General features: G+C 44.2%; 3 protein-coding genes across 3 annotated transcripts; 2 read left to right on the plus strand and 1 right to left on the minus strand.

Annotated features, from left to right (window-relative positions):
* The first annotated feature begins 1,565 nt into the window (after positions 1-1,565).
* LOC128568771 (peroxisomal bifunctional enzyme-like) lies at positions 1,566-2,321 on the plus strand. Its single transcript, XM_053566636.1, has one exon. The coding sequence runs from the start codon at positions 1,659-1,661 to the stop codon at positions 2,319-2,321; it is 663 nt and encodes a 220-aa protein (XP_053422611.1). The 5' UTR covers positions 1,566-1,658.
* Positions 2,322-2,326: 5 nt separating this feature from the next.
* LOC128568770 (peroxisomal bifunctional enzyme-like) lies at positions 2,327-3,651 on the plus strand. The gene has a single exon (XM_053566635.1). It carries the CDS (start codon positions 2,327-2,329, stop codon positions 3,575-3,577), a length of 1,251 nt encoding a protein of 416 aa, XP_053422610.1. The 3' UTR covers positions 3,578-3,651.
* Positions 3,652-9,084: 5,433 nt separating this feature from the next.
* Positions 9,085-12,107, minus strand: IL9 (interleukin 9). Its single transcript, XM_053567153.1, has 5 exons — positions 11,994-12,107; positions 11,841-11,876; positions 11,725-11,757; positions 10,382-10,513; positions 9,085-9,207 (listed from the first exon to the last, which is right to left on the minus strand). Exons 1-5 carry the CDS (start codon positions 12,105-12,107, stop codon positions 9,085-9,087), a joined length of 438 nt encoding a protein of 145 aa, XP_053423128.1.
* Positions 12,108-13,308: the final 1,201 nt, after the last annotated feature.

Consider the following 13,308-nt stretch of genomic DNA (forward strand, 5'->3'; position numbering starts at 1 on the left):
GCAAAAGGAATCTTTTCAGATTGTCATCTCCAGTGGCATCCAGGACATGTGGCCCAGATGCCCTCCACCCCCAGATCCTCTAGCCTCCCCAGGAATCTTGTCACCCCATCCCCATCCCAAGGGGAGCCGGGCAGAGGGCCCTTCTCCAGGGTGCTCAGCAGTATCTGCCATCATCTTCTCTGACTTCTTTTCCATGGTCCAAGAAGTTGTAACTTCTATCTCTAGGGCTGAGAGCTTTACCTTTGGAAATTCAAAAGCCAAAAATCAACCTCTAGATTAATAAATAAATATTCTGCATCTCAATAGGTACAGCAAAAGCATTTGACAAAATCCAGTGCTCATTAATGATAAAAACTCTCAACAGACAGACAATAAACGTGAACGTCCTCAACTTGGCAATGGCTATTTATGACAGGCCAATATCATCTACTCATACTTAATGGTGAAAGACTAGACACTTTCCCACTAAAATCTGGAAAAGATAAGAATGCCCAGTCTCACCAGGTCTATTCAACATTGCATTGGGGGTTCTAGCCAGGCCTCTAAGGTAAGAAAATGAAAGAAAACATCCAAATTGGAAAAAGAGAAGTACATTACCTCTATTTACAGATGACATGGTATACATGTATACATAGAAAATCCTAAGGAAGTCACTAAAAAACTGTTAGAACCAGTAAACCATAATAGTTCAGCAAGTTCTCAGGGTACAATATCAATATACAAAAATCAATTGCATTTCTATACCCTAGCAATGAACATTCCAAAAATGAAATTTAAAAAACAATATTAATGACAGAATTCTCAAAATGAAATACTCAGGCAAGGTTTAATAAAAGACGTATATTCATGACTTGTATACTGAAAACTAAAAAGCAAAAACAAAAAACTTTGTTGAAAGACATTCTAAAAGATCTAAATGAATAGAAATATATTCTATGCCATGGAGCAGGAGACTATTATTAAGATAGCACATTTCCCCCGAATGCTACAGATTCAGTGTAATCCTTATTAAAATCCTAGCTGGCATTTTTTTTTTCTTGCAAAACAAATGCGAAGGACCCGGAATACCCTAACCACCTTGGAAAAGGAGATCAAAGTTGGAGAACTCACACTCCCCTATTTCAAAATTGCCCCAAATCCATAGTAAACAAGACGGTGTGGTGTTGGCACAAGAATAGATGTCTCGATCAGTGGGATAGAATCAGGAGGTCAGCAATAAACCCTTACATTGATGTTCAGTTGATTTTTGACAAAGGTGCCAAGATAATCCAATGGAGAAAGAATTTTTTTTCAATAAATGGTATTGGGACAATTGGATATCCACATGTAAAAGAATGAAGATGGAACTTTACCTCACACCATAGACAAAAATTAACTCAAAATGGATCACAGATCTAAATGTAAGAGGCAAAACTACAAAATGTACAGAAGAAAACATAGCAATAAACCTTGGTGGCTTTGGGGTAGGCAAAGTTTGCCTAGATAGAAATCAAAAGCACAAGTGTCACAATATGTAATAAAACATAGGCAAATGGAGCTACAATTAAAAACCTTTGGGGCCCAGCCCGCGCCCCTCCTCGCCGGGCCCGCCCGGCGCCCAGGAAAGTGGCTTCGCCCAGCGGAGACGGGCAGGGGCGATTTCGGTGACCGGGGGAGACATGGCTGAGTATACGCGGCTGCACAACTACCTGGCGTTGATTCGCCTCCGAAACCCGCCGGTCAACACGATCAGTGCCGGTATACTCCACAGTATAAAAGAGGGACTACAAAAAGCTAAAAAAGACCAGACAGTAAAAGCTATTGTGATTTGTGGAAATGAAGGCAAATTCTCTGCAGGTGCTGATATCCGTACCTTCAACAGACCTAGGACCTCTGGTATTGAGCTGGGACCTATGGTAGATGACATACAGAGAAATGAGAAGCCCGTGGTAGCAGCTATCCAAGGCGTGGCTTTAGGAGGGGGTCTAGAGCTGGCTCTAGGCTGCCACTACAGGATTGCCCATGCAGAGGCTTATTTTGCCTTCCCAGAAGTCACACTAGGAGTTCTTCCTGGGGCAAGAGGAACACAGCTTCTTCCCAGACTCATTGGAGTTCCTGCTGCACTGGATTTAATAGTTTCAGGAAGATTTATTTTGGCAGATGAAGCACTCAAGTTGGGTCTTCTAGATAAAGTTGTCAACTCAGACCCGGTTGAAGAAGCAATCAAATTTGTTCAGAGAGTTTTAGATCAACCTCTAGAATCCCGTAGACTCTACAACAAGCCAATTCCAAGCTTGCCCAACATGGACACCATTTTCAGTGAGGCCTTCTTGCAGGCTTAGGAACAATGGGCCGAGGCATTGTCACTACCTTTGCAAAGGCCAACATTCCCGTGATTGCTGTAGAATCAGACAAAAAACAGCTAGAAACTGCGAACAAGATAATAACTTCCATATTGGAAAAGGAAGCATCCAAAATGCAACAGAGTGGTCAATCTTGGTCAGGACCAAAACCCAGATTAACTACATCTATGAAGGAGCTTGGTGGTGTAGATTTAGTCATTGAAGCCGTGTTTGAGGAAATGAACCTGAAGAAGCGTGTCTTTGCAGCACTGTCAGCTGTGTGCAAGCCAGAAGCTTTTTTGTGCACCAATACTTCAGCCCTGGACATTGATGAGATTGCTTCTTCCACTAATCGTCCTCACTTGGTCATTGGCACCCACTTCTTCTCACCAGCTCATGTCATGAAGTTGTTAGAGGTTATTCCCAGTCGATACACTTCTCCCACTACAATTGCCACTGTTATGTCATTATCAAAGAAGATTAAAAAGTTTGGAGTAGTTGTAGGCAACTGTTTTGGATTTGTGGGGAATCGAATGTTGAATCCTTATTACAATCAGACATATTTCTTATTAGAAGAAGGCAGTAAGCCAGAGGAGATAGATCAAGTGCTGGAAGAATTTGGTTTTAAAATGGGGCCTTTTAGAGTGTCTGACCTTGCTGGGTTGGATGTGGGTTGGAATTCTCGAAAGGGGCAAGGTCTTACTGGACCTATGTTGTCCCCAGAAACTCCTGCCCGAAAGAGGGGCAACCGTCGATATTGTCCAATTCCTGATATGCTCTGTGAATTAGGACGATTTGGCCAGAAGACAGGTAAGGGATGGTATCAATATGATAAGCCATTAGGTAGGATTTGTGAACCTGATCCCTGGATTTCCAAATTTCTATCACAGTACAGAGAAACCTATCACATTGAACCACGTATCATTAGCCGGGATGAGATCCTTGAGCGCTGCTTATATTCACTTATCAATGAAGCATTCCATATCTTGGGAGAAGGGATAGCTGCTAGCCCAGTACACATTGATGTTATCTACTTACATGGGTATGGATGGCCCAGGCACAAAGGTGGACCTATGTTCTATGCTTCCACAGTTGGGCTGCCCACAATTCTAGAGAAGTTACAGATATATTACAGACAGAATCCTGATATTCCCCAACTGGAGCCCAGTGACTACCTAAAAAAACTAGCTTCCCATGGAAACCCTCCACTGAACGAATGGCAAAGCTTGGCAGGCACCCCCAGCAGTAAATTGTAATTTATCTTTCCAGGAAATTAATTCCAAAAATCTAAAGTAAGATTGTTGTGAAATAAAAAAGCAAAAGAAATGAAAAAAAAAAAAAAAAAAAAACCTTTGTACTACAAACAACACCATCAAGAAAATGAAAGAAGAATGGGAGAAATACTTGAAAATCCTATTTCAGATAAAGGACTTGCACCCAGAATACCTAAAGAATTCTTGCAGCTCAATGATAAACAAATAACTCAATTTTATAATAGGTAGAGGATTTGAATAGAGATTTCCCCAACAAAGAGTATCTAATGAGCACATGAAAAGTTGCATCATTAGTTATTAGGGAAATGCAAATCAAAGCCATCATGGGATAACACCTTACACTCCCTAGGATGGCTACCATGAAAAAGACAGTAACAAGAGTTGGGGAGGATGTGAAGAAATTAGACTCTGCCTACGTTGCTGGTGAGAATGGAAAATGAGGCTATCATTTTCTCAAAAAGCTAAACTTAGAATTACCATATGACCCAGCAATTCTCCTAAGTATACAGGTATACCCAAGAGAGGTGAAAACATATGTCCTCACAAAAACATTTACATGAACATTCATAGCAGCATTGTTCATAATAGCCGCAAAGTGGAATGAACCCAAAGGCTTATCAGCTGATGAATGGATAGATAAAATTCAGTAAATCCGCACAATAAAATATTATTCAGCAATCAAAAGAAATGAAGTACTGATTCATGCTAAAACATGGATGAACCCTGGAAACAGGCTGCGTCAAAGAAGCCGGTCATAAAGGAACATGAATTATTTCATTGGTATGAAATATCCAGAAAGGGCAAATTTATAAGACCAAAATGTAGATTATTAATGAATTAAGGTGGGGCAGGAGAGAGAACAGGGAATGGCTGCTGCTGTGTATGTGATTTCTTTGGGTGTAAAAAAATGTTCTGGAATTAGTTTACAGTGATGTTTACACAACCCTGCAAAAATACTAAAACCCAGTGAATTAAACACTTTAAAGGGGTGAATTGTGTGGCATACAGCATGAATTGTATCTTGATAAAGCCATCTTTTAAAATTAATAAAAATGAAGAATGAAACCCTTGGATCCTCTTTGCATTCCTGCTGAGGCCCCCCTCTGCAGAGGCAGGGAGGTCTCGGCCTGGGATCAATGGAGCGGGGTGGTGAAACGTGACAAAGGGAGAGAAATCATGGGGCTGAGACTTCACTGCGTCTTCCAGCTTCACACTGGATGAACAGATGCAGAGAAGGAGGGATGGATGGACAGATGGATGACCAATGTTCAGGCTTGCAGTGTCTGGTCTTGACTTTGGCCAACTTTGGTCTGGAATCTCCTGGAAAAAACTCTTCCTGGGGCCTGGCAACCTGGAGAAGGCAGCAGCTTTCCACTTGTGACCAATGTACCCCTGGGAAAGTTGTTTAGCCTCTTTAGGCCTCAGTTTCCTCATTTGTGCACTGGAAATAATTATATACAGTAATTACTTAAATACCTCCTGGGGTTGTTGAAGCTCTAAAAAGATACTCTACAGAATATGCCTAGCAGGGTACCTGGTAAACAGTAAATAATAAATGCTAGCTCTTCTTCTCCTTTCTTCAAGGTGGCTTCCGGATAAATCTCAACTCTCCTGCCACAGGAAGGAGAGTAATTACAGCACACCTCGCCACAGGTGAACCCTCCCGGGAGCATGCGTGCAGGGGTAGAGCCGTGGGTTATGCAACTTTTGCAGAACAGCTGAGGGGAAGTACCAAACTAGGCTGGTGATTAATCTACATCAGTGAGTCGCTGTGCACCTCTGCCCACTTCCTCTGGAAGCCAACTGCGCTTTCACGTTGTGTCTGAAACCATCACCAACCACCAGCTTCTGTCCCTGCTGTGATCCTTCTCAGGGGTGAGTGTTGCTGAGGTGGGCGTCTTCCGAAGCTGTGTGGTTCCAATGGTAAACCACACTGTGTAACATGACGCAGCTGTGTCTGGGCCAGTCATTCAGGAAACCCGGTAGAGAAGGCCCTGTGGCTGTGATCTGGGATGCCACATGGCTGGCTGTCCAGGGAGATGCAGAAGCCTCTGTCTCTCCTGGAGACACCCAGCCCAGCCCCAAATAGAGCATCTGGGAGAGAATGCTCCCAACCCTGTCCCTTCTGGAAGGGGAGAGCTGTTTTCTTTATGCAGCTCACCAACCCCTTTTGCACGATTGTGGAATCCAAACCAGTTCTGAAAACTCAAGATTTGCGGTGACTCATTTGGCTGCAAAACTTGACCACCTCATGTGAATGCTCATATGCTGTGCTGCAGGGCGTTGATGGGTTTAATTATGGGATCTTGCCGCAGGGCCTGCTCTGGGTGTTACATAATATATGGCCCTTGAATAGTATTAACTTTCCCAAAAGGCTGAAAAACTTGAATTCTGAAAGCTACCTGATACCTAGGTTTCTGGATAAGAGAGTATGGACTGGATTAATGGTGAATCTATTTTACCTTCAGACTGTGGTCAGAGGAAGCACAATATTCACACGTGGTAGAAACAGAATAAGGAAAGGGCAGAATGCAAAGAGCAAACGGTTAGGCAGAGACAGCTGGGGCTGAGTTCCTGCTCTAAGTCTCAGCAGCTGTGCATCGTGGGAAAGTCAGCCAGCTTTGTGAGCCCTGGCGTCCATATCTATAAAACAGAAATGCAGCAATAATAATATCTAATTCCTACCATCAGGGAGTGACATGAAATACTGCATCCCTTCTACCTACAGAGCAGATCTTGATAGCAATCGGTATAATAAATGTATTACTTGACAGACCTTCTTCCCGGCACCTGGTGTGTGCCATGCCCAGAGAGGCACGTGCTGGAGAGGAAAGGCTCCTTGGCCATGGGAGCCCGCAGACCAGCAGGGAGCAAAGCAAGCCAGGCACACTGGGACACCGTATTCAGTGCACTGTGCAGAGGCAGGGGCCCAGGACTGGGAGCCCCATGCCCAGACTTTAAGTCTTCAGGAAGAAATAATGTAAGAGATGCCAGGATATATACTGCTTCCTAGTAAAAGCTGGAGCATGAACTCCCTCTGTTGAGGGAGATCCTGAGAAAACTGCCTTTGCAGAACCTCTGCCCCCCCCAACCACATCGTGTTCTCTGCTCCTTGGGGAAGCAGACTGAGACCCCTGTCAAAAAGGCTTAAGGTCTATGGCCCCAGCAACAGTTCTTGACGGGCAGTAGCAGTGGGGGAGGACAAGGTTAATGCCAGGGCTCTTCTTCTGAAAGCCTCCTGATTTTGAGATCTAGCTTGTTGCTTTTTGATATATATATCTCTAGAAATAAGGAATTGAGGACATACATGTCTCTAGAAATAAGGAACTGAGAAACTTGTCTTTCTGTCTCAGTAAAAATGAAAAAAAATTATATTTGGATATCACCATGAATCCCTAGAAGGGTGCAGAAATAAAACATTCCCCTGAACCAGGCCCCTCCCTTTGCTAAAACTCCTTTTCCACCCCTGTGCTGTGCTGGAAGGACTTGGCTGCAGGCAGAGGCAAAACTTGTCCCCCACCCTTAATGCTAATGGAGACACACACACACACACACACACACACACACACGCACGCATGCGCACGCACCAGGGACTGGCTACTTAGGTGATCAGAAAACCTCAGCTTTGGTCAAGGGCAGTTAGCAGGGCAGGTCACATCCAGACACTGCTTGGCTTGGACGGACAGAGAGTAACAGCTGAGTGAAGGCCTTTGAGGGACTCGGTCTCTTTATGGTTCTGAACTTCATATATTATTGTGATAAAAAGTATCCAAGAATGGGCTAGCCTACCAGGGAGGGGAGCTATTCTAATTTTGACAGTACCTAAAGAAGTCCTCCTTCATGGTAGACTGTTCCCAGGAGGAATAAAGTAAACTTTGTCCTTTAAAAGTCCCTAAGATCTTCCCAAGCCTCCTGGCCTTCCTTCAGATATCAATTGAGAGGGCCATTCTGGTGGCCACACCACTCTGCCCTCGACCTTAACCCTGTGTCCACGCTGCCCATCTCACGGGGCCAGGAAATTCAAGCAGGATGGCTGCTGGCCATCTGTCCCCTCCCAAGTGGCCTCGTGGTGTGACCCCCAGGCAAAGCCTGCCTTCAGGTGTTGAAAGGATGTCACTTCTCTAAGCACCTCTGGGCCCTGTCTCTTCTCCAGGTGTGCATACTTCCGATGTAGACACCGATGGGTACTTTGCTCTTACATCTCCAAGGCCTTTCATATGTCCAGTCCACGATGATACAGCGCCTGCCCCAGGCCAGCTCAGTGCAGGCACTGGGGGTACAGCCATGACGAAAACAAAGTCCTGTGTCCTCGGTAAGCTGGCATGTAAGCAGAGAGAGGCAGACGGTAAGGAATAAACCTACTAAATTGATAAACGAGAAAGCAATTTAGAAGGTGGCGTTATGGAATGGAGGCCAGGTTTGGGGTTCTGGGGTTGGGAAAGAGTGGAGTGTTAAGGTGAGATGAATAGCTACAGCTGCATTTGCCAGCCACACAGCCTAGTTCAAGGATCCCTCTGGAGACCCTAGCCAGGCACTGTGCCCCACATCTGGTGGGGCCCACTGAAGGGATTTCAGGTGAGTAGAGAGCAGCTGGCCCGGGGTTTCTCTGCACCACGCTCTGACCCACAGGGTCTGTGGTTCTTCTGGTTCCTTTCTAAGCACTTTGCTTTCTTTCATAAGAACATGCCCACATCCTTGAGGAGTCTCCCACCTCTTGGACCCACCAGCTATAGCCTTGTTATTATTATTATTATTATTTTTGAGAGAGAGAGTCTCACTTTGTTGCCCTCAATAGATGCCTCTGATGTCATAACTCAGCAACCTCAAACTCTTGGCTCAAGTGATCCCCTTGCTTCAGCCCCCCCCAGGTAGCTGGGACTATAGATGCGCTCCACCGTGCCCAGGTATTTTTAGAGACAGTGTCTTGCACTTGCTCAGGCTGGTCTCAAACTCCTGATTCCAAGCAATCCACCTGCCTCGCTCTCCCAGAGTGTTAGGATTACTAGGTGTGAGCACCATGCCGGCCAGCTGCAGCCTTCACCTGCTTCAGGCACACTGTCAGTTTCTCAGGACTCCGGCCCCCTTAGCAGCACCCTGCCTGCCTCCATTAGGTGAGCTCTTGGCTTCCCATAGTGGCACCCTGTAGACAGTCCCCACATACCCCCTTCATAAATGTGCCGCTGCAGCCCCAGCCGCAGCTCATGAGCCCTCACACGTCTGTCCTCGGGGTCAGGAGTCTTATTACTCCTGTGGGAGTCTTTGATTCCTTCTTCCCCCTGACAAAGCTGTGACTTTTCTTTGTTCTGAACAGCAAGGAATAAATAAACCTAGAGACTGGCTTGTATTTTTCCCCCATATTTATTCCAAAATAAACACAATTTTAAACAAATGATCACAGCTGATGATGATTTAGAGTTACTTTTTTTATTGCAATAGCTTAAAGGAAAAGCTTTTTAAATTCAATAAATAGGATAAAAAATACTTCATCTTCATACTTTTCTTCTTGTCATCTGTCTCATCTTTTCTTTCTGGAAAATTTCCAGGAGACTCTGCAGAAATGTCAGCGTGTTGCCTGCTGTGGTTTGGTTGCATGGCCGTTCGCAGGAGAAAAACTGCAGGGATACAAGTTGACAAAGACAGAGGGACTCAGACAGTGTGGACCCAAGCAGCCCAGGAACCACCCTGCTCAGAGTAGAGAGGGAAGGAGGCACAGGGATGGGAGGGAGGGCTGGAGACTTAGTAGACGAGGTGGGCAAGTCGAGGTTCTCCTCACTGTGTGGAGACATTGTGGGTGGTTGACATTCATGGCAGGATTTCAGGGGTCTGTTAACATACACACCTGTTGAGTGACCCTCAATTTTCCTGTTAGAGAAAGTCTTTCCTGGGGTCTCTTTGAGGCCTAAAACTGTATTACTGACCTTTTAAGTGTCCTTCCAAGGTCACGTTATAGCACAATGGCTAAGAGTGAGATTTTGGGTCACAAAGACCTGAGTTCAAATTTGACTCTGCCGCTTATTAAAAATGTAGCCTTAGGCAAATTAGTTAATTTCACTGAGCATTAGTTTTCTCTTCTTTAGAGTAATAAACCTAATTATTGTCTCTAAATTTTCAATAAAAGACTACATATTAAGCACTTAGAACTGAAAGCTGTTGATGGTATAAACATAAGCAGCTAAATAGCTGAGGTCAGGGCTTTCCACCTTCTGTGGTCTCAAGTGGAGAGGATAATTCCCAAGGTAGGCATAGAGGTCGCCCCACCCCCTGCCCTCACCTCCTCCAACCCCTTTCAACCAGAGGTTAGTATATGCTGAAGAAAAGAATGCCTAATGGGCCTTGAAGGCAGGTGGCAAGCTTCCTCTCCTTGATCTGGGAACATAGTTCTTTAAACACCTTCTTAGCCCACTAAAAAAATCTCCTTTAATTTATAGGCCACAATATCTGTTCAGTTAACAAGTTGAATCTCTAGGATAATTTAGTATTTCATGAGCTACACCTCTGATTCTCTAGATCGTAGCTTCTAATTGCAATCAGAATGAATTCTTTCATTATTCAATAAGTGGAGAGAAAGATGTAAAGGACCCTATCTATGTATTTTTTAAAACTAGGAGGAACAATGGACTACCTCACTTAAATTCAGTTGTGTCTGACTAAATTTCTTAGCTGTCCCTTATCAACCTTGAACTGTCAAGTCCAACCTCATCATCCTTTCTCATTCAAACAGGGTTAGCAACAATACCCATGTCAAAATGACCAACGAGAACATTCCACATGGAAAAATAAACTCACTGGACACTTGTTGTTCTTTAAGACTGCAACTGTTTTTTTCACCCGACTGAAAATCAGTGGGTAGTTCGTTTGCACCGTGGAGTTGGTCATCTGTGACAGCCCCTCTTGGAAGCATGGTCTGGTACAGTTGTCCTAGTAAATAATAAAGATTTATTAAAAGAAGCACTTCAAGGACGGCTTTGAGAATATGCCTCACTAAGCGTGGTAGATAGAGACTGCTTTAATATAACTAGTGTAACCCCAAACTTGCATTATTTTCAGATACATCCCTTGCTGGTCTATAAAAATTATCTTTAATATTTCAAGGCGAAGCCAGTTTTCCACAGTGACAATCCTGGGAAGAGATTTTAAGTACAGGAAGCATGAGGCCTTTGGACCCTGGAGAATAGCCAGTTTTGAGGCTCCCTGCTCCAGGCTTTGTGAGAGTAAATTCAAAAGGACATAGAACTACTTTTAAAATCCCATCCCATCTGATGGGATGTGCCAGATAAAGCAGCTAGAATGGGGACTGTAAACCCGGGGGCAGAGGCGCTGGGCTACCCCTGCATGCTTCCTCTCTAGAAGGCACCCTGGCCTCCTCATCCAGTGACAGCCTGTGGTGAGCATGACGTCTCACCTCAGCTGGAGTGAAAAGCTCAGATTCTCTCAGGTGTGGCTTGAGGGAAAACCCTGCACATGGGTACCTTGGATAAGCACTTCCTCCTTGCCCCAGCCAGGAGTTTAAATTAGGAATCAGAGCATTACTGCCACCCTTCTGCCCTGGCAGACTGGGCAATGGTCCTCTTGGAGCTCTTCCTCCACCCACGACCTGAGTCACTCACTCTATCTGCCCAGAGTGCAGCATTCAAATCCCGCAACGGACACCCTGATCAGCTAGGTGGACACCAAGGAGGCAGGAACAAGCGGAGGGGGGAGGAGGGAAGGAAGGAGGAGGGATAGCACATACATAGTTTATGAAGATGAAAGGCAAAGAGCTGTCATTTTATTGACATTGTTTCACAGCCCTAGGGTCATTGGCAAATCAGTTAGCAATAGGATGTAAGCTATATCAATGATTATACTCTTAGTTCCAATATGACTTAATTGTGCACATGGCCACTCATCTAAAAAGATATTTGAGATTCTTTATTAGATATTAAAAGGTGTTCAAACATAAAGCTAACTAAATACAAAGAAATTTATTATAGTGCAGAATTTCAAGAACCTGATTTTAAAAGCAAAAGCTAATCTATAATAATTGCAATTAAGTAACAATTTCTAATTTTAAACATCAAATAAATCAATGTACGTTTACTTAAAAACAAAAAGAAAGGATCAAAATCATATTCCTTCACAGTACTTACAGAGGGGATAGGCAGACACAGACAGCTGGTCACCTGTAAAAGAGAAATTTCAGAGTGAGGTTCCAGCTATGAAAATTAAAATAGTTTCGGAAGTTCTTAAAAGATTGTTCACTCACATTGGTGCTGCAGCTGCATTTTGAAGACAGATCTTTCTACAGTAGGTAGAGAGGTAAGAACCCAGAATGAGTGGTGCATTTTGTCACCCCCTACATACAGCTCACTCACATTGTCAGTAGCTGCCTTTCCCGCCAGCCCCCCTTGCAGCCTACCTGCAACTTGTTGATGAGGAAGTTGATGTCCAAGATCCCCGTCACGGTTGAACACCCCTGGCCTTCCACAGAGCAGAGGAGGAGGGCAGAGGCGAGGAGTGCTACGAGGAGCATCGTGACCTGGGACCGGAGCTCAGCCTGCAGGGCCCTCAGGTCTAGTCGTATTTAAAGCTCCCTTTCAAACATGGAAAAACCCTGACATCAAACTGATACCAAGGGCCCACTTTTTCTCTGTAAATTGGGGCCACTTGATATTGAAAAACAAAAATCAAATTGAGTCACTTCACAAAGATTATGTTTTGCCAGGAAATATCCTTCCTCAGAAAAGATGCTTTTCAAAAAGTTAGGTATTGAATTGCTAAAGGAAAAGTTAAAGATCTAAAAACCATAATTTTTTTTTAAGGCAGGGATTCCGCTTGTGAGGGTTAGAATACTTACCATGAAAGCCCAGGTCTGTATTTTCCCTTTTTACATATTGGAAACTCTGATATAAGAGCCAGTCATGGGTGTTCTGATGAAGGGCGGGAGGAAGCAGGATGAGTGATATTGCAGGACACCTCTTCTGTCTGCTGAGGTTTTCCTTTAGTATTGCAATCTCAGCCCTACTACATTTGATTCACAAATGACAATGTCTTTCATACCTAAGACCAAATTCTCCACCTCACGCAAATGCACCTGAGAAGTATTCCTTTGGTGCAAGTGTCTGGGAGAACAAATCTCCAACTACGAGCCTAAGAACGTAGCAACCCTGCTTGTTCAAATTGGCCTTAAGGATTCTTAGTGTCTTACTCTTTTTAGAGACCTCATATTGCACTGTAATATCAAGTAGAACTTGGTGCTTGAGACAGTACAATAGGTAACATTTATTGAGCACTCACTACCTACCAGTCACAATTCTAAGCACCTGACATGAATTAAGTCATGTGATACACTCAGCGGCCCACTGAGGTAGGTGCTACTTTATCAGCCTTAGTTTTTGCCTTTTAAAACACTGTCTACATCTTAGCTTCTTGGCCTTTTAATGTGTTTGTCACCATGAGTCCGAAAGTGGTCTCACTGTAGCCCAAAGAGATAAATACATGATTATCCTTATTATTTTATGTAAGGAAAAACCAAGGCACAGAGAGGTCAATAATTTGCCCAAAACCACACAACCAGGAAGCTGCAGGATCTATACTCAAACCTAAGAGTCTGGCTGCCAAGTTCAGCTCTTAACCCTCTTTCACTCATGCTTCTCCGTGTGTTTTTATCTGCCTTCCCCACCAGAACACAACGCCAGGGCTATGTGAGTCTGGTTCACCCCTATATTCTCAGC

This window comes from Nycticebus coucang, chromosome 17 (genome assembly GCF_027406575.1).
Source record: "Nycticebus coucang isolate mNycCou1 chromosome 17, mNycCou1.pri, whole genome shotgun sequence".
NCBI lineage: Eukaryota > Metazoa > Chordata > Mammalia > Primates > Lorisidae > Nycticebus > Nycticebus coucang.